The sequence below is a fragment of the Anolis sagrei genome, chromosome 4, assembly GCF_037176765.1.
Source record: "Anolis sagrei isolate rAnoSag1 chromosome 4, rAnoSag1.mat, whole genome shotgun sequence".
NCBI classification, from domain to species: domain Eukaryota; kingdom Metazoa; phylum Chordata; class Lepidosauria; order Squamata; family Dactyloidae; genus Anolis; species Anolis sagrei.
Genome location: NC_090024.1, coordinates 96278559 through 96303559, shown reverse-complemented (window position 1 = coordinate 96303559; position 25001 = coordinate 96278559). Strand labels below are relative to the sequence as shown.

Here is a 25001-nt window from a genome sequence, read left to right as displayed (position 1 = left end):
GTTAGTTATTAATAATACAGTAGAACCTCTACACGTGAATGTTCCAACATAAGTACATTTAAACTTATGAATCCTCACTCAGCCTAGAGTGATGTTTTGACATTTTAACACAGTTTTGACCTACAAGTAGTACAAAAGAGACCTCTTTGCCCCCTAACCCAATTATATCCAGAATGCAGAAGAAAACAAAATCTGGACTGGTTTCCTGGCTGGAGCAACTCTGGCTTCTTTTCCTGCAAGGAAGAAACTTCAGGTCCATGTGATTGCTTCCTCTGAACATTCTGGGAGGAGTCCAATACAGAGGTTCCACTCCAGAGATTGCAGTCCACCCTGGTGCAGCAGAGCCTCAACCTAAACAATTTGTACAGGGCTTCCAGCAGACCAGAGCAGCGATTGTACCTCATGGTTCAGTGCCTTTGCCTGCCTTTGCCTGCTTGCCACTTGTTCTTCACTTTGGGAGATTGCTGTCCATTGAGGAAGTTTGGGTTAATTCACTGTGTGCTTTTTATTTCTGATACTGTATGTTTTAGTTCAAGAAGAGAGAGATGGAGAGCAAGAGAAGGAGGGAGTACAGTATGAAGAAAATTATGCTCTTTTGCCTTGCTGTTACACTGGTCAACACATATTTTGCTACCTCAAATGTGCTTCCATGCCACAGTGGCTGGAGGGAACCAAGCACTACCTATCTTGGAACATTTTATACATTATTTGTTATTTATAAAGTACATTTTCTTATTTAAAAATATATAACAGAAAAATGGGGTGGTTTTCAGGGGGCCAGAATGGATTAATAGCATTTCAATGAGAAATTCGCTTTGAGAATGTTTTGACTTTAGAACATGGTCAAAGAATGTATTAAATTCTTAAGTCAGGGTATATACTTCTGAATTGCATTTGAGGCTGAGGAAATATGTATGATAGACCACATCACACTGGGTTTTACTAAAATTCTATCAATATGTATCCCATATTTTTTAAGGCTTGATACATGTTGTATTCAGATGAGATGTATTCTGATTCCATCACACCTGATTCTTGCATTTAGAAAATACTGTGCTTTGACTCATCACACCACAGAAGGCTGGCTCTTCCCAATCCATCCAAAAGTCTCCCTACATCACTTTTTATAAAAAAAATAATTCTAATATTACGCAGTGAGATAGCCTGGAAGTCTTGAACTACCATTCTCGTGAGGTTTTAACTGATGAAATGCATATTGATTTTATGATCACATGTAAAAACAGTACCTCAGAAGAGAAAAACACAATTAGAATCATATGCACAATTACTCTGTTTCTGTGACATTTTGCAGACTGAGTCAAACGGATTAAAGATCATGAGATAGAAGCCATTCAGAGTTACATTCGAAGTATCTGAGAAACAGAGTAAAACCCAATGTGTCAAGGTCGAAAGATGATATTTAATTAGGGGCTAACCTGCTTGGGCAGCTTTCCTTTTTATTTGGAGAAGATGGGTCATACTTGCCCAATTTAATTTTCTTTATTTGCTTCTGCACTATGTAGCACTTGGCACTGCAGTCCATCTTCCACTAGCTTTGCCTTTTCTATGAGGACTGGATTTGATTGCCAATTGAGGGATAGTCTAGGTAGAATTTGTTTAGGGACCCAATTCTACCACTGACTTTGCGTTCCTGTTGTGTGCTTTCTACTACATCATTTACCATCAATTGAAGTTGTGTGTCACAAAAAAAAAACCTCTTGAAGATACCTGGAATTATACCCAGTTACAGAATGAGACAATATCCTAAATCAACTTTCTCATTTGCCTGTAATGTTTACCATTTATGATGTTTCTACTATAATGTTCCAGTGCAACTATTGCATATATCTTCATTTTAACATGTTCACTGAAATTTCTCATTTAGAGAATTTGGATGGATATGGTTTGTTGCATGTATTTTCCCTAAGACTAACCAAGTTCACAAGATCTCTCACAGACATATGTACTCAAATCATGAAAAGTTCCTTCTCTAATGTTACATCTGATAACAAAAGTGCATTAAATGCTAACTTTATATTTACAATATAAAGCAAATGGACTATTAACTGTATTACACTTGTATTCATTTTTAATGATTTAGGTATTTACCTGATAGGGCCTGCTGCTGAATCTGGATCACGGGCCATCACAGTGCCTATTATTGTGCCCACTTCAATATCTTCATGTATCTCAAAAAGGTATGAGGATCTGCTGAATATGGGAGGCTCATCAACATCTTCTACAGATATTTTGATTGTGGTTGCATCTTTAAATGGTCCAAGGTAATAAAAACGAGGATCAACATAAAGATTCTCTGCCTCTACCTTCAAAGTATATAGCCTTCGATTTTCATAATCCAGTGGCTACAAGAAAACATAGTGAGAAAATAAATTTAATAATGAAAATATCTACTCTTGATCCTTTTGAGTAACTGTCAAATGGAATAATTGCATGGCAAACACCATTTGCTTTGAATTTAAAACACTTATTATTCAAGTAAATAATTTATTAAATGGAATGGCATATTATAACCTTGTTAAATGCTACACACTTATGGATAGCTTGTGTTGTTCTGCAGTAGACAAAAACACCTTGGTCCATTGTCACAAAATACTCAGATTTTTTTCCCAGCAAAAAATATATGTGACATTTTGTCAGCAAATCCCTTCAAAAATGAAAAGATCAGAAGTTTGGAATTATTTTAGAATGCTTGGGGGTTGGGGTTGACAAGTGATTTTATTCTTTGATTTATCTCTGATAACAGATTAAAAGTGCTAGCTAATTAACAATTTCCAAGGAATTAGCGGGCTGAGAAGAGATGCAGCTTGTTTGACACTAGAACAAAACTTCATTAGCATGCAATATATAACAGAGATATATCAAAATGGCCTAAAATAGATTCTGGGGACACTTTTGAATTTATTTTCACTTAAACTTTTAATGTGAAATTAGTACTCACAAAGAATGTCAGATTGTCTTGGTGTTTAAATCTATATTCTCTGAAATGACATATTGGCAACAAATACTCACTTTCAACATTACCCTTTGACTACCCTCTCTTCCATTTTAATCTTTATTTCAAGGAGAACTTTATGTCTCACATGTCTGGGACTTTCTGGGGTGATATATTGTAATGCAACTATTTCTCCATCAGATGTTTTTTTGAACTGCATCAACATTTTCTCAGAATGTTGGATGTGCTGTCAAAATAATTTGCATCTTATTCCATCCCTGCAAAATGGCATTAGCTTTGCAAAACTCCACAGAGGCTGGGTAGTGTAGCAGTCTAAGCTATCCTAAGACTGATTCAGCATTCACCGCTCAGGATCAGTCCCAGGATAAGTGGTAAGTGTAGAACCACCCTGAATGACCATGAGCAAGTCACATTCTCTGAACTTCAGAGTATAGGAAAAGCAAACTCTCAACGAATATTGCCAATAAGAACTCTTGATAGATTTGTCTTTGGGTCAGCATTTGTCAGAAAAGGTTTGTTAGACCAACAACAACAACAACAACAACAACAACAAATCTGTAACAGTAGAAAAAAATGAAAAAAAGAAGAAAAAACAGGGTTTTTAATTAAAATTTGGAATTAATTTGAACAAAATAATCTGTACAGTCAAAAAAACTGTATGCTCTTGGAAAGTTTTCTTGCAACAGAAATAAAATTGCTAAAATGGTTGAAATGATTCCTTTAAAAAGGAAATTAGTGCATATTTTTATAATCATTGTATATTTTTCACTTTTCACTTATTTAGATCGCCTTAAAACAGCAGTCACCTTTTGTACTTCTGACAGCTATGGAAAATGATATATCTTCCCAAAACACTGGAAGGTAAAAAAAATGTATTGCATAGATGAGATCCATGACATCTTTAAGGATTTTTGTTACTTATACCACTGAAGAGTCCCCCTCCCCACTGGTTTTAACAGTGGAATACAGGAATTGGGGCTTTTACAAGTAGATCTATTTCAAATCCCCCCAAAAACCCTGAAACTGGATAATCAGTCAAATAACTTATTGTGGTTAACCTTCAAGCTCTAAATACAGCTCCTGTAATGTCACCTTTATGAGTTCAAAAGTTTCAAAAAACAATTGTATACAAAATTCATTTATTAACATTTATTTTGATAATAGCAACAACAAAACATTATTAATATGAGGCACACTAATGAGTATAGTGCCTTTGGGAATTGCCTACACATTGCAGCAGTTGAGCACTGACAAGAAACAATGATAAATAGATGTGAAATTATTTTCACATCAGCCTGTGGAAACCCAAATCTGCATCTTGTATAATGAAAGAAAATAGCATAATATAAATGGTGCAGTACAAGGGTGGGAAATGTGTGGACCTCCAAATATTTTGCATTAGAATTCCAATCACCTTGATTCAGCACAGCCACTAGTCATAGATGATGAAAGGTGCTTTCCAACAACTTCCAAAGGGACATATATTTCTCCAAATATAGTACAGCAGGATGGATTTGCCTTATACAGTTTGCTATTTTAGCTTCCTTGATAGGCAGGCATTACTTTTTGAGACTTAATGTTTAAGAGGATGGTGTGAAACTTCACAGGACATTTATATGTTGTATACACACTAGCTAGAAGGTTTCATGTAAGAGGAAAGTTGAATCTGTTTCATTCATGTTACTTACCACTATTTGTAAGGCAAGGTTATAATTTTCCTGAAATTAAGAAGCAATGGGGAAATATGTGGGAGAAGTGTTCACCAAATATGCTTTTTCTCGGGTAATTATTAAAGCAATTGCTGAGGAACCATGGAATAACGATGACAAGACTATTGGGAGGGGAAAGGCCACTATATTTAACATTAACCTATTGAAATTGAGTTGAATTTTGAAAGAAGCAACATAGTATATGATCAGTTGATGCAGGAGTCCATCTAGAGCATTGTCTAGGTGAATTACCTGAGCCCCAAGATCAATCCATGTCTGGCCATTGACTGAAAAGAAGACCCAAGGAACCCCATCCCAACTTGCAGAACAAGTGAAGGCAAAGACCCAACATTTGGGTCTCAGGACATAATGGGGCAGTTCCAGACCACCACCATTGCTTCACTAAAAGGGTAGCAAAATGTTTTCCATAAGTCATTTCTTCCTTCACAGCCTGTCAAATGACCACCTATTTAGAGGACTCTATGACATGAAGGTGCAATTCTGTGCCATTTACACAGCCAAGGATAGTGGCAAATTCTGTCATCCGTCTCGTTGAACTGCTGTTAGCCTCACACAATTGTGACACCTTAGCTTTGCAAGGCTACACTTCTAGATGAAGAGCATATTTATTTCCATCCATCTAGTGAGCATCTTCTTTTAAAAAGACATTGTATAATTAAAGGCAGTCCACAAATTGCAAATATCTGACACTTAAGAACAGGGATGGGACAACAGGAAGTGAGAGAAATCTACCTCTAGAAAGGGAAATTGAAGAGTTATCATACGGAAAAGGTGTTTCCACTGAAGCTTTCCCACCAATCCTTGTTTCCATGATAAGAATTTTTCCCCAAAATCTAATTATCACAGGGACAGAAAGTGAGGTGAAATTTTCTGAATGGGGGTACAGACAGTAAAACGAACACTACAGGGGTGTGAACTATGTTACCCGAAGTTTATATTTTGAGTTACACTTAGAAATGTACCTGTTCCAACATACAAACAAATTCAGCTTAAGAGTTGTTCATAACATCGGGACTGCAGTACATAAAGTCTAGGGGTTTTGTTGTGTGTTTTTTTTAAAAAAAAATGCTTCTTTTTCAGTTAGAGGAGAATGAGGCTGGATGACAAACCTTCCCCTGACATCATCAGGAATCCTTAAACCTTATTGCACAAGGTAAGTTCCAGGAATGTAGTGCGGTAAGGGGCTTTTGATGGGTTTTGGCCATCTATAGCTGGGGACAACTTCTCAGGGAGGTAGTGGACTGGCAATGGTTTCTATGGTAGTTCACCATCTCTGTGCTATAAAGTTCAAATACATCATTCAAGCTAATAGTCACAGTCCCTTAGGCAAAACAGGAGAGGGGAGTCTCAAATGGCTGATTAAAGAACCAGTGAAACTCACACTGCATTAGTGGTGAGTGGGTGGGTGGAAGCATCATAAAAAAAGGGAAGCAGGGCAAACCAAGCTACCTTGCCCGCCATCCCCAAATGTCTGACATCACAATACAACAGCATTAATGTTGCCCTCTCCTTCTGAGGCCAGAAAAGTGGGTCCTCCCACACAACATTTTGTGCCTCACAGGTCTAGAGCCATACAAGCTATTAACCTTTCCATCAAAGTGCTATGCAGATATGAAACCAAAACAAACTGTTCCACACATTACATATAAGAGTGGAAAATATTAAGGAAATTACTATTTATGTCTCCTGTGGCATTTTTTTTTTGCAACAATGCTTTTCCTTCTATATAAAGAAAAAACACACAAAATCAAAAATAGAATCATACAATATTTCCTGGTTGAACTTTTAGAAGGGCCATCACTCGAAATATATACTCTCAAAGTATTTTTGCTACTTTGTTTCCTCTTTAAAAAGACATTCACTGATTCACAGTGAGAATACCAACCTTCCTCACTGTTATGATGCCTTCTTGTGTATCCTTTTGGGTAACAATGTCAAACATATCCCTTCCATCACCATCAACAATGCGATATTCAAGTTCTGCATTTCTCCCGACATCTGCATCAGAGGCTTTCACACTTCCAATGGGAGTGCCAACTGGAGAGGATTCCTGAATACGGAAATGAACAGAGCCTGCAAAGGAAAACAAGAGTAAAAAATACCAAAGAATTGTATTAGTCACCCCTTGGATTGGTTAATATCTTAGCATTGCAGTTCCACGAGCATTTATCTGTGTCAGATGTCTATTGGATTTTCGTGCATTATTGTCATTGGGTGGGCTATCCCATAAATGCTGGAAGTAAGTTAGATTAACTACCATGAATAGAAAGCTGTTGAGTAATGAGGCAAACTGCACAATCTATGCCATACCTAGGAAATGTTTGCACGTTTGGGGGAATATTTCTGTCCAGAATGAAGCAAGGTCTGCAACTGCCCCACCCCACAAAGTGGAAGGGGATGTGAATTTGTGCTGCACAGGCAACATGTTGTTCAATTTTACCCCAGTGTATGAAGAAGGAGTAGAAAATGAGAGGGTGCTTCCAGAATCAAGTGCCTGTGGATCATGTCTGCTATGATTGAAAGACTTCCTTGTTATGACAACTCTTTTCTTTATAAGGAAATATTTTTTAAAGTATTCTGGTTTTGAAAATAAGCTTTGGTGTTGAAAATGAGCAGAAGGTAACCTCCACGGATTTGTGAAGTGACCCTTCTCAAAGAGTTTTGTCAGGACACGAATCAAAGGCGGTTAGGAAGCAATAGATTGCTGAAAAGAAGTGAAAGAAAAAATCACAAACACACACACCTCATAACAAGCTTTAAATGTCATGAAAAGAAATTCAAAAGAACTTATGAAATGCCTTTATAATGAGAAAAAAAGGCAAATCCTCTTTCTTAATGAAGAAAGAAAATGGAAGGATATATTTCAGCACAGCACAAGAACAATATTATCAAGCACTAAGGATGTCATAATATATAACTCAGCTGTGTTCCACATGGAAAAATTAATGTTGCTCACTAACAAACAGCTTGCACAGTAAGGATATTACTCCAAATTGGATGTAATGCCACATACAGGTTGATCTAACAATGGAAAATAAAAATTCAGTAATAAATAAGTCATTTGAAGAAAAAAAAAAGAGAGCTCTGGTGTGTCTCCAAACTACAAATCCCATGATTCTATAGCAGTGAGCCATGACAGTAAAAGTGGTGTCAAACCGTGTTAATTCCACAGTATAGATGCATCCTATGAAATATTAGTGCATACAATTTTGGACAGTTTTGTCCTTTAGTCATCTCTGTTTCACTGTAATGTGCTTGTTCTGCTAATTTTAATGTAAAGCAATGGGGGTTTTTTCTGAAAAGAGAAACTTTTATGCACATGGAAGAGAACTTGCTAAAAATCTGCAAAACACTAGTTGATTCTCAATTTTCTTGGCAGGCATTGATAATGAAGATGGATCAACTTCCATCCATTATTACTGGAAATATTCTAAAGTCTCCCTAGCTATCAATAAGAAATGTAGTTCAGACACAATTACAGAGAAAGGCAAAAACACAGCTGAACAAGTTCTGAAGCATTGCTTTCTTTTTTACTTCATTTCTTAGGCAGAAAACTTACAGTTTCAGTGTGCTTTAAAATTAGAATTAGATTTTTTTTAAAAAAAATGTACTTTTGTGTCACACAGCTAAAGGGTTTTGGTAGTTGTAATGTAATATGAAATAACAAGCAATCATTTTTACAACTATAAAACATTTTATGTTTCTGTCAAACTCTTCTTAAATCACAACAGTTGGTCAGATTTTATTTTTGTGATGTTTTCCCATAGTATATAATATACACACATACACACTAGCTTGATATGCAATGTCTTGTTTTTCTTAAAATACTCCCGAACTGACAAGAAACTTTTCAATACAAAATTCATTCTGTGCAAAACTTCCACATGATTGTTTTCAAATAGAAAAAAAAATCTGCATAAAACATATTTTAATATATTGCTTTCTGTGCAAAAAAATCTGTAATGGGCATTCTGCACACAATTTGCACATGGTTGATTTCCACTGAAAATACAATTTTCTGTGCATTTTCTACCCTAAAATATAATTTTCCACACAGAGAATGCTGTTTCTTCACTCACCCCCCAAATTAATTACAATTTTAACAGAAAAAAAATACACAAATAATGCTTTATGGGCATTATGTATAGATACAGAGACGCCCAACAACAATTACATATCAAACTACACAACATATATCTCTATTCTAATCACATATAAATTTAAAGTAAAAACATATGCACATAAATTATTTTTAAAAATGGGTTTCTTGCTTGTATCTTTTGGTTTCTCTATAATTTAGTATTTTTTTTCTTCCAGCTTATGTCCCACAATTGTATAAGCTGGTACCAGATTGTATTTGATTCCTCTGCCATTGGCTCTTTCCTTGTTCTGAAATTAGATTGGACACTTTCTCATTTCCATAAATCTTGATATATCATCTATCTTTCATTATCATTTTTCTGAATTCTATAAAGTGCTTCCTGTATCAAAATTTGTAGTGGTGTTTGGGGGTATAATATGGATTTACATTTACTCCAAATTCTCAATAGAGCCTTCCTGATGTAATTGTTAGCAAAAACTTTCTCGTTCCATAAATATGCATGCCAGCCACATTTCAGATTGTGCCCCTCTAAATGTAACAACTTTTTTCATTTCTCAACATTATCCAGTGCTTTACCCATGTCATACAGGAAACTGCAAAAACATTTTAAAATCAGGTAGTCCTACATTTCTTCTTTTTCTATAATCTTTTGGTACTTTGAATCATATTCTTTGTTTCTTCCCCTGCCATATAGATTTTGTTAAATCTTTTTGCCAACTCTTAAATGGCTTATTGTTTACTATTATTGGGCTAGTTTAGAATAAAAAATAACATTTTTGGTAGAATGCTAATTTTAATTTAAGCTTTGCATCTTGGTAAGGACAATTGTAGTGTATTCCACCTTTGTAGATCTTGCTTGATTTCTCCCCTAATTTTATTGTAATTGTTCTGAAATAAAACCAATTTTTATCTGATATGGTGATCCTCAGATATTTCACTTTCTTCTCTATGGCAATTCCTGATATGTGTGAAAGTTCTACTTTTTGCTCTTTCTTCTTGTTTTTAGTTATTATATTATTTTTTGAGTTTATTTTGAATCCTGCCACTTTTTCATATTCTTGTAATGTTTTCAACAAGAGTTCCATACCGGTCAAGGAATCATCTAAAACTATCATCAAATAATCTGCAAATGCATTCTTGACCTTGTATGTGTACTCCTTTGATGTCTTCACTTTGTCTAATATTCAGAATAAAGATTTCCAGTGAGAGAATTAACAGTAGTGGGGAAAGAGGGCAACCTTGTCTTGTTTCTTTCTGGATTTGTCATTAGTTTGCTAAATTTCCATTTACTGGGATTTTTGCATGCTGAGTGTTGTAATTGATCACATCCAAAATAAGAAGTTGCTTCTAAAATTCATCTTTCCCATTATAGATATAAAGTATTCCCAGTTCAATTTATTGAAGGCTTTTTCATCACCTAGGAAGATTAACATCACTTCCTTTTCATTATGGTGCTTTACATATTCTATGCTGTCTATAATTTCCCTTGTGTTATTTCTCAATCGCCTTATAGGTAGAAAGTCATTTTGATCTTGATGAATCCATTCTTGAAGCACATTTTTGAGTCTTTCTGCTAATATAGAACTGGATATTTTAGAATCATTATTTAAGAGAGAGATAGAGCTATAATTTCTAGCTTCTGTTAAGTTGTGGTCTTTTGGTATTTGTGTTTTTTTCAGAACCAAATTAAATGTGTATATCAATGGTAAATATAATTCCTCTTTGAAATATTTGTAGTATATTGCTGATGAACTGTCTGGATCAGGAACTTGGTTGATCTTTATTTTTCAAACTGAAATTAAAATATATATAATGAGATTTGGGCATGTGGCAGTTATTGTTGTTGCTGTGAGATGCTTGGTAGGTACTGTTTTCTTTGTAGATATTTATCAATTTTTTCCTGAAGATTTTTTTATTTTATATAATTCTGCATAGTAGTTATGAAATATTCATATTTCTTCCATTCTTTTTGCCAATTTTGTGTAAAGCAAGTTCCAAATTGCAAACAGTTTTTAAAAATTGCAAATAGTTTTTTTTATGTTTTCAAAAACTTTCTTATAGTCAGAAGAAAATTACTGAAATGACTGTCTGCTACTTTTGAGGGGAAACAGTGAATAAATTTGCCTGGACTCTGCTTACAAGAATGTGAACACAGATGCCCACAGTGTTGAGTTTCTGTAACTGAATTCCTGTCCTTTCTGCAAATCAAACCATCTAGTACAGGGAAAAAGCCCAGCACAAAGACTAAAAATAATCTATCAAACATATTATGACATATGTTTTCTTGAACCAGAGTCCACTTTGTCTGATGCAAGAAGTGATAATTAGCTTACTAATGTCTGTCTTGTGTTATCACATCTTCTTTTCTTTTGAATGCTCGCAGTAAATAAAGTAATTAGCACTTGTCTGTATTTTCTGTATTTCATTTCCCCTAACATAATCTAGTGATGCAGCAGGTTAAACCGCTGAGCTTCTGAACTTGTTGACTGAAAGGTCAGCAGTTGAAATCTTGGGAGAGGTGTGAGCTCCTGCTGTTAGCCCCAGCTTCTGGCAACCTAGCAGTTTGAAAGCAGGCAAGTAGATCAATAGGTATTGCTTTGGTGGGAAGGTAACAGCTCTCCATGCAGTCATGCCAGCCACATGATAATGCTGGCTCTTTGGCTATGGATAATGCTGGCTCTTTGGCTTAGAAATTGAGATGAACACCACCCCCCAGAGTCGGAAATGACTAGACTTAATATCAAGGGTAAACCTTTACCTTTATCTTTTAACATCACTGTATGCATTTCCCACCCCACCAGTGATGTGCTCTCTCACACACAATACAAGTGAAATTTAGAATGACTTCATGCATCATCTGATAAAATGTGGACCATTCTATAGAAGTAGGATGTTATGTTGGATCAAGGCTTAGAATGTCTCCCTAAGTCATTTGCTTTCTTTTTGCCATATTTTCTTCGCAGATGTGACAATACAATGAGATGATGGAGATTTACAAATGTACCTTGTACTTTCTAGAATGAAATGTGGTATGCTATTTTTAAAAGACTGTGATAATGATGATGGTGGTGGTGATTATTACTATTATTATTATTATTATTATTATTAGCCAGCAGCCAACATGAACCATGACAAAACCATTGACTATTGTGATGAAAAGAACTGACAGAAGGTAACAGTAAGGGTTTAACATTACTGAACAATGATTACATTATCCTAAAAATAAGGTTTCTTCATCTATCCATATTGAGTTTTTTTGCATAGCTATATTTGTTCAGGCTACCTCACACTATTACATTAACTTGTTCCCTACAGCATTTCAGGGCACATTGATCATGAAATGACAGGGATACATTCTACTCCTGACTAACCTATTTTCTGTAAAGGCCCTTGTCCATCCATCTCTGCATGAAGATAAATAGTTCCATAGGACTGGAAACTATATCTGTGTTGATTTTTCCAGTTAAGTTAACAGATCTTTCAGTATTTACAGCTGTACTGTCCATATCTGAATGCATGGAGTCCAAGGGTGGAGACTGCCACTGTAAAACTGTTTAGTGTATTCATTGTACTTTCATGAATGACTGAAATAGCCTTATGGGATCCCTTGGCCAAAATCGCACAGTGAATGAGACACAACTGATGTTGCAGGATCAGAACAGAGGAGAACACTGCCTGCAAACAACCATGAAAATTGGGAAGAGGGGGAAATTAAATGATTTCTTCCTGGAATAAATGTTGCAACAAAACCCAATCTGGAACAGCTCAGATGCATGCAACATATTTAACATTTCTTATAGTTTGATATTTAGAAATGTAAACTACCTAAAGTAAAAAATAAACAGTTAGATGTGTAGTTTCTCAGTTCGTATAATATAATATCTATTCTGACATTTTAAAAGTCTTGTTTCTTTAGAAGGCAGAGGCAGCATTTTTAAGACTGTGCACAGTACTGTGATATTTACTAACATGCTTTCTATATTCTAGCATATATATATATATATATATATATGGTAATGATTTTAATATGGATCTTTCTTTTCAAACATTTCCATAAAGAAGAGCTACACAACCCAAAACATGGTTCAGTTGTAGAATTTTTGAAATAAAAAATATACATTAATAAATATTCTGAGCACCTCTAATAGTCTGCTTTGCATAATTTTATACCAGCAGTTGCAGAAAGCAATCAATGGGACAGATATTCTGTGCAGTAAGAATAAGTATTACAACCATTTTCAGTAGTCCATAAACTTCTTGAGAGTAGTAAAATGTAGAATTTACATCCTTAAGATAGCTGGGGCTGCTCTGGTGATTCTCACTATTCCTTTTTACTTCTCCTCCCAATCATCTCATTAAACGTGTGTGTGTGAGAAGGCATGCAACCTACCCTGAAATTCTCATTTTCCTTATTGTTTCCCTTTACCATAAAACAGAGTGAAGAATACGTGTATTCTAAATCTCATATAGTAAGTCACAGACAAATAAAAAGTATCCAGCTATTGAATGACTAAATGTAATCAAAAATGTTCTCTTTTTATAGTGCTGTAGGTATTAATCTTGTGCACTTCCAAGCATGCCCAGAATCTGTCTGCTATTGCTCTATATAATGAGAAATGATATTCCCAGTGTCTCACTATTTAATGGATCGAGAAGGCAATTGATTTTTCCAAGTTCTCCTGGTTAGAATCAAAGACACAAAGACTTAAAACTTTGAAGTCCATGCAGATAGTATTACTGTTTTCATGTAACACTTATGGGGAGTCTGGCCAGAAGGCTAGCTGAGCTTCATTTTTCAAAGCTTTCTTGGAAAAGAAAAGCTTTATAACAAGCATTATCTTCCCAAGCATTACCTAAGAATTCTTGGAAAACCGGACTAATTGCACAGCAATCTGGAATAAATATGTCAATTGCCTCCTGGACTGATAAAATCTTCATCGTGTGAGGAATATTCTATATAGAAGTTGTGTGTGACATTTTTGTATGGTAACAGCCTTTTCTGTGCAGAAAATAGTATATCTGTGCAGATAATATTGTTACTTGAACATAAAATATTGTCATGTAAAATTATGAACAGAGCACTTCCTGCTCAGGAAGCAGTATGTTCCTATGGAGATATAGCTGTTTTCTGGACAAAAAAAGTAACATGGAAATATTTCTCAAACAGTGAAGAGTTCTTGAGACTGCAGGCTGAGACAGAGACTGCAGGAATGCAGCATTTAAATACTTTCTCATACTGTGAAGAATGAAAGTCTGAATGGTATAGTGATTTAAGAGTTGAACTAGAACAAAAATCCAGTGCATGAGTCACACTCTCTCAGCCACAGAGGAACAATAAGACAATCCTCTTCTGATCAAAACAATAACAAAAACCTGAAGAAAATTGCTTCAATTACTCATTGCATCCAAAAAATTACATCCTTTTAATGGATTGTAGCTTTCTGACTATAGAGCTTGGTTATCAAAAAGGGTTTGTCTTGTTGTTCTGTCTGACCATCCCCCACCCTATAACAATGATGATCCCATAAAATTTCATTTTTGCTTTTAATAACATTGAATAAATCAGCATATAAGCCTTTTGTTCATGTGTGCCAGATTTTCTAATTTAGATTTTCTTTAAATTAAACCAGATGGTGGTTGCTGAACTCTTTGCATCCTGGTGCTTTTGTTGTGCAGAAGGGCTGTTAAAGGAGGCTTACTTTGGGGAAAACGAGGTGGATTGTCATTGACATCAGTCAGGGTGATGTTCACTGTCGTGGTCCCTGATAATCCACCCATCTGGCCTCCCATGTCTTTTGCCTGGATAACAACTTGGTACTGCTCTCTGTTTTCCCTGTTCATGTTCGGTAAAGCAGTCCTGATGATTCCTTTAAACAAAGAAATACATTATTGTTATTGCTCACAATGCTGGCATCATTCAAAGTTGCATGTACAAACACATACACATATACGAACACACATTTTGAAGTAATATAGCCATTCTAAAATTTAAAAAAGATATTTTATAAACTGGAATAATTCAACAACAAAAAAAGCTAAAACTCAGAAAAGTGATAAGCAAAAAATAGGGGTGTCCTATTTCTTGTAAGATGATAGAATGTTTGATGTAGTATTTTAAATGGTGAGAAACTGAATGCATTTCAATGTTCTCCACAACAACAAAAATAAATATCCCTCCACATGTAATAAACTATGTAATTTGGTTATATATAATAATGAAATTACAAATAAAATTCCCTTGTATGCCAATTTAGTACATGGAATTAAAAAAAAAACATGGTAGAACATTCAAATACATCTTTCTCACCTAGATTCCAAAGTGGTACTGTCTAGAATTATATTATTTCATTTTGCATATAATGTACAGAACAGCTTTCACACTACATTGCACTTAAAAGAAGCCCCCCTTTTTTCAAGTACAAAATGTATCAATATGATTTTCACATTTCTCACATATCCGGAATTTCCTTCCTGAAAGTATCAGGTCATGACACACAGTTGAAAATAGCTGTGACTGTTCTGTCTCCTTAACATGCTTATCTAAAGCAGATAAAAAATGAAACAAAATAATATTCCTATTCCTGACCTGTTTCTGGTTCCACTGAGAAATATGGTTGGCCTTGAAGAATGCTGTAGATGATTCTGGCACTATTTCCATACGAAGGGTCATCGGCGTCCGTGGCTGTAACTTGCACAACAGAAGTACCTATAATATTCAGATAGGACTTAGTTCTGCATGCTGTTGGAAGATGAAAATGCTAAATATTCAAAGAAACACTGAGAGCACTTCAGTTCTTTTTTCCCTGCTGATAGAAATCCACATTTTTAAAATAAGTATTTTCTGAAGAAGACTAAGAGACCTTCCATTGAACCTAATAAGAATATTTTTTAAGATAATAAGAACAACTAAAGATTGATCCATTGTGGGAAAAATAATTACACTGGATCCTCCAGGGACTGGTTGGAGGCACCAGCTTATATCATCAGGAACTCCATGTGAACCCATCATTACATTTGAAGTCCCAAGAGTAGGCCAAAAAAGTTTTAATTGATCCAGATAATGATTATGAATACTAAAAGGTACTCAACCTGGTGAAGCCCTTGGGATGCATCTATGCAGTTCGGCATCATTTTAACTGTCGTGGTTAAATGCTATGAAATCACAATGCAGTTTGGTGATGTACCAGCATTCATTGGTAGAGAAGAGCTCCCAGGAATTGGGGGTGGAGAAACTCCACAAACCAAATCAGGAGGTTGGGCTACCTCTTCAGCTTGGATCCTAAGCTGCATCTGTGCTTACCTGTGCCAAAAGTTTGAAGTCTTGGCATTACTATCCTTTCACGAATGAGTTAAGCAAATTGTCTTTGAAAAGACTGGATATAACCAAAAGATCATAATTTTGTCTATATGAGGCAACACTGTTCTTAAAACAATATTACAATATAGGCAGTCGCCAAGTTACAAACATCCAACTTACAAATGACTCATAGTTACAAATGGGGGTGAGATAACAATAAGTGAGAGAAATCCACCCCTTGGAGGGGAAATTCAATCCTTAAAGAGTTATGGAGAAATGGTGTCTCTACTGCAGCTTTAGCACCAATCCTTGTTTCCACAACATTTCACATTTTTTGACATCCAATTATCACAGGGACAGAAAGTGAGGCAAAGTCTTCGGAACAGGGACATAGACAGCAAAGCACACACCACAGAAGTATTAACTCTTCCCTATTATCTAAAGCATGCATGTATATATGTATATAAGTGTGTGTGTGTGTGTGTGTGTGTGTGTGTGTGTGTGTGGAGTTACACTTAAAAATGTACGTGTTCCAATTTATATGTAAATTCAACTTAAGAACAACCTAGAGAACCTATCTACAGAATCTATCTTGTTCGTAATGTGGGGATTGTCTGTATAGGGTAAACAATAAAAACAAAGCAAATGTGTAGTCTATAAGTGAAAAAAAAAACCCTTCAGGAACAGTTTTCATTCATTTTGTTCATTTTGTTAATGTTCTAAAAATGGGACATTAATGATGTGACATTTGAGTTCTCCAGCACATAACGCATTATGATACAAGAAATAGAGAAAAACAAAGAAACAAACAAATCTAAAATTGAGATCTGGAGGACTGGGCACTGTAGTCCCTGTAGTTATATGATGCAATCTCATTGAATTCAAGTTTTGTTGAGAGCTTTCTTGTTGTTATTATTATTATTATTATTATTATTATTATTATTATTATTACTTTATTTGTACCCCGCTAGCATCTCCCAAGGGATTCGATGCGGCTTACAACGGGCCGGAGCCCACACAATACAACAATACAACAATACAGTACCTAGCAAATAAACAGTTAAGCAAAAACAATAACAAAAGCAGTACAACAAGACATTATTAAAACTGAGCCGGCCAAAGTAGGGGTACAGGATTAAAAGTGCTGATGTGTCGGAGGGATATGGGATTATAGTATAAGTGCGGTGTGCAGTGATCTTGGTTCTAACTAAAGTGCTTCTGTGATTTGGTACTGGGGTTCCTAGTCTGAAAAGGCACATTGGAACAGCCAGGTTTTCAAATTCTTCCTGAAGACTGCCAATGTAGGGGCTTGTCTGAGGTATTTCGGGAGGGCATTCCAGAGGCGGGGGGCCACCACAGAGAAGGCCCTGTCTTGTGTCCCCACCAAGTGTGCTTGTGACGCGGGCAGGATCACGAGCAGGGTCTCTCCAGATGACCGGAGTGAACGTGTGGGTTCGTAGACAACGATACGGTCACGCAGGTAGGGTGGTCCCAAACCGTTCAGGGCTGGGATATATAGTTCATGGCTTCATTACAGGCTCACAAACTAGAGACAATGTTAGATATAATAAATGTTCATCACTTTTTGTTTTATTTTTCAAGCCTGGGAAACATTTTAAACCAGAGTGGATGAATTCCCTCCCTTTCCCCTCCCCCCGCTTCTGTCTCAAGACTGGGAAGCATTTTAAACCAAAGTGGATGAATTTCCTCCCTTTGCCCCCTTCCCCCGCTTCTGGAGTAAAACAACTACTTTCAAAGTAAAGCCCACCCAATGAAACAGGAAATAACACTTTTAAATCATTAAGGGAGGATTCGGAAGTCTTAGAAGTTTCAAAAAGTTTTAAATATTTTTTTCTGTGAAAATTGGAATTGTCTTTAGAATTGAACCACCAGCGCCCCCTACATCCAAAATGAGTTTTGAACCATTTTTTTGTATCAAACAAGCCTAGAATGCACACAAATGCCACAGCATACAAATATAAACAAATTGACAAACACACAAACATATATGGGTACATAGTGTGTCCATTTGTTGAAACAAACAGAAGACTTCATCCCACAGGATAAGTATTTGGGAGAGTAGGTTTTATCTTAAGCTTTGCCATACCCAGTTTTGTAATCAAATGGAAGATTTTCCTATTTCCATCACATCCTATCCTTCTCTCTCTTTTCCTTAAAATGTATCTGTTTAATTTGTCATCACATGGTAAAGACTTGTTTTTCCCACTGTCTCTTCCCTCTTTTATTTTTTAATCTCTCTGTAATCCCAAGAGTTTAATATAGAGCCCAAAAAACTCACAACAATGTATATAAAGGGTTATTCTTACATTTTTACAGGAGGAAATTGGGAAATGAAGCTTTATCAGTCTTAAATTTCTTTCTGCTATCCCTTTGATAGGCAAAAGAAAAGCCTGGCAGCACAGCAGGAGTTTGAGAGGCAAGAGTTCAGAAGGACTTGTATGACTGAGACATGAAGGGGGGGATGTTGAAAGATCGAGCTTGCTAAGGTTACAGAGACACGGGAAGTAGTGCAGGATTTGCATGCTTGCTATTTTCTCCCGAATGTTTTGAATATCTTGTTTTCTATACCTCCTCAGTCCCAAAATGGTAATGGTGGCAGAAAGAAATTGATTCTGCCCATCCTGGCTCCTCCCTCCACAATGACAACACCTTTTTATTTACAAATGGGCAAAGGAAGTATGTAGAAATGCTTATTTAGTTGTGTGTGATGGTGAAGAGAGCAACCTCTGCAGAATGCCAGTTTTATTATTTTAGTTGCTAGTCAATGTACATAATAGCAGGATTAATAAGCAATCACACAGCCTGACCCGGTAGCACCTTTGTATGGCTTCTGTGCAACCCACAACCAAATGAAGTCCTAAGTATAGAGGAGAATGGTTGGCATCCATAAGAAAGAAAGAAACATACAGTATTGACCCTCCCAGACCTTGTAACACTGCTGCTGGGACTTGTACAAGGTTGTGACACTGGGATGCAATTGAGATTTCAAATGATATGACTGGTCAAAGTATATGCATGGGATAGGTATCTCTTCCATATCCTCCCCAAACTCTTAGGCTTTTGGGATAGCAATGTATGTATAAATGTAGCATACATATTAACTGTGTCAGACTGAGCCACAGGACCTTGCAGTCATATGAGGATGGTTGAGATAGATGCCCAAGATCTATTAGAGGCACTGGGCTGGCCTGCTGGGCACCCCTACTTTTAAACAGGGCTCAGCCAAAGATGGTGCCAAGGCAGGCCCTGCCTTCTGACTGGCTAGCTGGCTGGAAGTGCACCAAACAGGGCAGCATGAAGGGGCTCCTGGGAAGAGGGAACCCTCATGAAGATGGTGGGGTATAAGGAGGGTCATCTGCTGCCAGGCATGTAGCCAGGGGGGAGGGCTCGGGGGGCTTCAGCCCCCCCCCTGAAATTCTCATGGTGGTTCACAAAAAAGCCTTACTGGTGCATTATTTAAACTGTTATGTTTATTCATATCATGATCTGATCACCATACTCAATATATCCCATATGCATTGGGGTGTTGGGGTAATGATACAAAAGGTTTGCTAGGCTAGACCCTCTTTCACTCGGACTCACCCCCCTGAAAGTCAGCCCCCCGAAACCCCCCTGAAAAAAATTCAGCCCCCCCCCCCCGAAATGAAATCCTGGCTACGGGCCTGTCTGCTGCAATGTCCTTGCTTCATAAATCAGGCAGGGGATTTAGAGCAACATCACACTCAACAATAAAATTTTATTTCTCCAGTACCACTCATCTTGGGATTGGTCTGCAGGCGTATGGAGGCACAGCAGTACCCTGGAGCTTCAACTGCTGCCCTGAGACCAGACAGCTCTGTTTGATACTTTGGTAAATAAGCCTTGGCCACATTTATTACAAGTATGGGGCCAGCACAAATTAATCCATCATAGATAAAAATGACTGATCATTCAAGCAGGAAGTGGGGGGAAATAACTTTGTAATGAATAATTTGGCCAGCTTTAAAGGCACAGCAAGTTCTACCCTGTAGCTTTCCTGCCTTCCCTTTTGCCATGCTGAAATGCCTGATCCTCTAATCAGGTGGAAGACTAATCCGTTCTAATCAATTTGAATATATTAAGGGTCCTTCCTTCTGTTTCATCTCTACATTTAGCCATTTTAGAAACTTAACATCCTTCAAAGGCTTCTGAGGAAAAATTAAAGTGAGCCTTGACTCACCCTTGCAGCATTACTCAGCTTGTTACATTTCTGCATTTTCTACTGTTACTTTTTTTTTTTTAAAAAAAAAATCATCTTATTTCTTGCCTGCCAGCCAATTTTTAATCCCTTTCAATGGCACACCCGTGTGCTACGCTTTGCAGATCAAAATCTTTTGAAGAGCCAGGAGTCCCATTTCAAGGCACTGTAGAATGTCAGAAGAAATTCCAACACATTGTGTGGCACTGTTTTTATTTCTATTTGGTTTATTTGTTTTGGGTTTAGTTTGTAGGTTTCTATTTTCAGTTTAGGAGAACACAGATGTATTAATGCCGTATTTCATATTTGGCAATTGGCAGAATCTTCAACACAAAGATCCACTTCAGGGAGGTGGGGGTGGAATTAAGCTGACATGCATTAGTAACCTATGGATGTGGAAGGAAAATATATTTCTGATACAGTGCTCTCTGTGCAAATATACCATCTCTACAATTTCTATTTGAAGAATCTCATTCCCAAGGGATATTACAGTGAATACATTATTGCCACCAGTTTGTTGAATGGTAGCATCTTACTACACACACATAAACACAGGTATACAGGCTTTAAATAAGGTTTTTTTTTTAAGTAATGGAAGGGGAAAATGAAACCTTATTTGAAATTAACAGGATCCACCTCCAATGTTCAACGTGGCAAACTGGTCACCCAGGGGATTTCCATAGGTGACATAGATCTGAACCCTGATGAAATAAAATTGAAGTTGAAATGAAGCAGCTGCACCATTTGTGGGCAAAGTGTGTCCCTTGAGATTTGTTGAACTGCAGTTCCCAGCAGGTCTAGCCAAAGATGAAGAGTATTAATGCCTGATCTAAAGGCATGAAACCAAGTTCAGAGAGTAAGAATTAAAAAGAGTTAGAGGGAAACTAAATAATATATTAGTATATCCCACTGAATCAGTGAAGAACAATTGATTATTAAAGATTATGAAAGACATATCTGTCTTTGGTTGTTATCACAACTTTAATTGCAGTATTTGGAGGCAATGCTAACAGCACCTCCTTTGCACAGAAGAATTGGGTATCCCTCTTAAGAAGAGTGAATCTGTATTGATTTTGTTTACTGATGTTTTGTAAGACTCTACATATACGCTGTGTAGATTTGTTTCCTAGCCTAAAGCACAACTTGTGCAGTTTCTGAAATTAGATTTCTGAACTGTTGTATTTTCCTGGCTTCTGAAAATGTTGAACAGAATGGGAAGTGTTAGGGGGTGAAGCAAAACTACACTGTTATTTTGTAAGATTGTTGTATTAAGCTGTCAATACTGCTGCTTCTGAGGAATTCCACAAATAATATAAGAAACAGTACTATGTTGTCTTTTAGTGTTTCTTTAGGTTGGGGAAAAGGTATTCAAACTTCACTAGGACAAATGAAGGAAAGACAAACTCGCCCTGTTAGGGGAAATCATTGTAGATCCGGTAGCAGGAAAGAGGACATATCCTACTAATGATGGAGTGAATGAAAAAGCCTGCCGAGAGAGGGAGGAGGTAGCCCCTATAAATAGATTGTTGGACTTCAGAAGAAGAAGACAAAAGGAACACCAGCTCAGAAGGATGGCAATATAACTGTTGCAGCCCTCCTGTGAACTCAGAAGGTGGTCCCACCTGTGTGAAGTTTGCATTGATATCTCTGAGGCAGGAGGGCGGAACAGATTAGAAGGCTGAGAGACCAACTGGGAAGGATGACAGCAATCAGCAACACCGAGAAAATCATAGCTTCCGTAATTCAGATGTAGAGCTGCAAAACCAAAGGATCCAAGACAGACCAAAGGCAGGCAAAGAAATGAAAGACAAAGAATAAGTAGGTTAGGAGAGACAAATGAGGGAAGTAGAGAAAAGTGCAGAGCTATGAAGCCTTCCCTTGGCCTCTGTATGTCAACAGAAAAGCCACTGCAAAAAAAAAGCTGGCTCACCAAAAGACAAAGAAAGTACATGGGATTTCAAGATGCAGCTGAGGAAGCCAAGAGATAATAAAGGATATTCCTCTACAAGCTGTTGTGGCACAAGAGACAAAGGCCAATGTGTAGGGAGCTCCTCACAATGCAGCTTAGTATAGATCCTCTAGATCTTTTAATCCATCCCTGAGACTCCTGTATAATCACTGATTGTTTCATAGACAGTGGATTAATATTTAGGACATAAGCAGTACTTGTGAGGCAGTGCGTGAGAGAGTTCAACAGCTGGTGTTGCAGGATCTTGTTAATCAGGCAACCATAATATGACGGTGTCCCAAAGACACTGTGTATCATTGCTGTAGGGGATGCTTTAGCTTCCCGCCACAAACATCCCACTCAAATAACATGTAACCTGATTTTTGTTTTGCTACTTATCAGAAAAATCAGCCAAGCATGTCTTTCTCACCCTGCTCTGTCTAGCAGACTCCTCTGGTATTAAGAGGTTACATTGTGTTATACCTTGTTGCTTTACTCTGCAGTTATTTCAGCACTTAAGGGTCATGGGGATGTGGGGATGTGATGACTTGAGAGTCTCCTTCACAAGGGAAGCTGTTTGTTGGAAGCATCTTGTCACACTGGAGTCATCCATTTAATGGTTTCTCTACTACAAGTTGCAAACTCATATTTGTGTGCTGGACTGATAGTCACTGCCTGTTCCCCAAATCCAGGCTTAATTCAGTTGTGCAAAGAGGAAACAAGATTTGCCAGAGCCCAACTGCCTTCTGAGATATACTGTGTGCTCTAACTTTTTACTGCAAAATAAAAGAAATGTCTCCCTTAGGGACATTTATGATCAGCAATCCTTCCTCCCCCCAAATATTTACCACATGTCGGCTTTGTATTTAGGGTAGTAATGGCTGGTGTTTCTCTCTTTTTTCTGTTTTATTAATTTCTAGTTGGCTATACTATGGAACAAATGTCTCCTTACCACCATCACAATTCAACATTGTTACTTTGTAGGAAGCAGGGCAGAAACAGAGGAGATAAAGACGATGCTTTGCAACTGATTTTTTAAAAGTGGCTGAGTATATTGCTGGTTATTAATTGTATTGTGACAATGATGGCAGTTCCTATAAAAATTAATTACGCACTAGCAAACAAAATATACTTTATTTCATCTATGGAAGTGGGCACTGATCTCCACACAGACAGATTTTCTTGGATTATGTGTTAAGATGATGCATATTTTAAAGAACTCCTTTTTCAAGTCCTGTTCATACTAATACAAAAGGATAATTAAAATCAAAAATAGGGTGACAGGGATTGAATGCAGGAGGAAAAAAACGCTAAAATATACAATGCAGCTCATTGGATAACCTTTTTCAGTAGACGTTAAACATGTTTTGACACATTACAGCTGGGAAATATGTCACCATGAATTTTACTAGACTGCAGTTCCCCCCACCAGTTGTCCATTGTGAAAATGATTCTGGATGATTAGACTGATAGCCAATAGGCCTGTGCAACTGATAAAAAAATTGTTTCAAAACTTATTAAAAAATTAGTGGGTGCTGGCATTTCATTTGTAAAATGCTTCTAAAGTATTGTTAATGAAAATTTTGTTACTATAACAAAAGTAATGAAATTTTGTTCCTTTTTTGTTACAACAAGTGGGGAAAATTCAGAGGCTCCTATCTCCCTCATGTTTACAGCTATTGGGGTGAAACTTGCTACAATGATAGAATGCATTTACCAGTATTAGCCCATCAAGTTTCAGAATGTTTCACTTATCCATAGATTTTTGGGGATTTTTTTTAAAAAATTAAGCACCATTTTTTAAAAAACCTACATGAGCTATCTCCTTGAATTTTTTATACAATGACATAAGATAACAGAGAATCATCCCCCCCCCCACCAAGACCACATATGCAGAAATATTCATACATCTACTGATATTAAAGTGCTGAGCTGCTGAGCTTGTTGACTGAAAGGTCGCAGGTTCGATTCCGGGGAGCTGCGTGAGTTTCCACTGTCAGCCCTAGCTTCTGCCAACCTAGCAGTTCGAAAACATGCAAATGTGAGTAGATCAATAGATACTGCTATGGCGGGAAGGTAATGGCGCTCCATGCAGTCATGCCGGCCACATGGCCTTGGAGGTGTCTATGGGCAACACCGGCTCTTTGGCTTAGAAATGGAAATGAGCACCACACCCCAGAGTCAGACATGACTGGACTTAATGTCAGGGGACAACCTTTACATTTACCCTTTAAAGTTTTGACATAAACTTTTTAAAAAAAACAAAATCACAACAGCTATTTCCTTGAATGTCACTCATATTAACCAGTGGAACTTCCATCTGGGGATTTCTTCCCAGCCCAGAACATAGATTTATTTAATAGAAGTATCAGTCACTCCTCTTCGCAGATTCAACAATTTATTGTAACTCTGAGTGGCTGCTGCTACAGAGGGACAAATCTCTCCCCTATCCTGATTGGGGCTTTCTGATGCTGAGCAGAATTCTTGGAAATGTAGTTTAGGGCAGGAATGTTGGAAGTCTCTGAATGAGGGCTTCTCATCTTCCCAAACTACATTTCTCAGAATTTTGTGCTTTCTCAGTCTCTTTCCTAGCAAACTGTGCTTTCTCTCTGCTGCTTCCCGTTCCTCTTTGTGAGAGGCCATTAATTTAAAGAGGAATGGCAGCATTTTGGGCATTGCTTTGCTGGCTTACACTGAAAGTGAAACTGACTTT

The 25001-nt window shown here is 37.0% G+C and overlaps 1 protein-coding gene across 2 annotated transcripts in view; it reads right to left on the bottom strand.

Annotated features, from left to right (window-relative positions):
* The window catches only part of CDH10 (cadherin 10), a 159604-nt gene that overhangs the window by 23714 nt on the left and 110889 nt on the right, over positions 1-25001 (bottom strand). For both annotated transcript variants that reach the window (XM_060774691.2, XM_060774690.2), the window contains exons 4-7: positions 15393-15512; positions 14506-14673; positions 6590-6777; positions 2110-2363 (exon numbers count right to left, since the gene is read on the bottom strand). In XM_060774691.2, coding sequence (XP_060630674.1) covers positions 2110-2363; positions 6590-6777; positions 14506-14673; positions 15393-15512 — 730 coding nt within the window. The remainder of the gene's footprint in view (positions 1-2109; positions 2364-6589; positions 6778-14505; positions 14674-15392; positions 15513-25001) is intronic.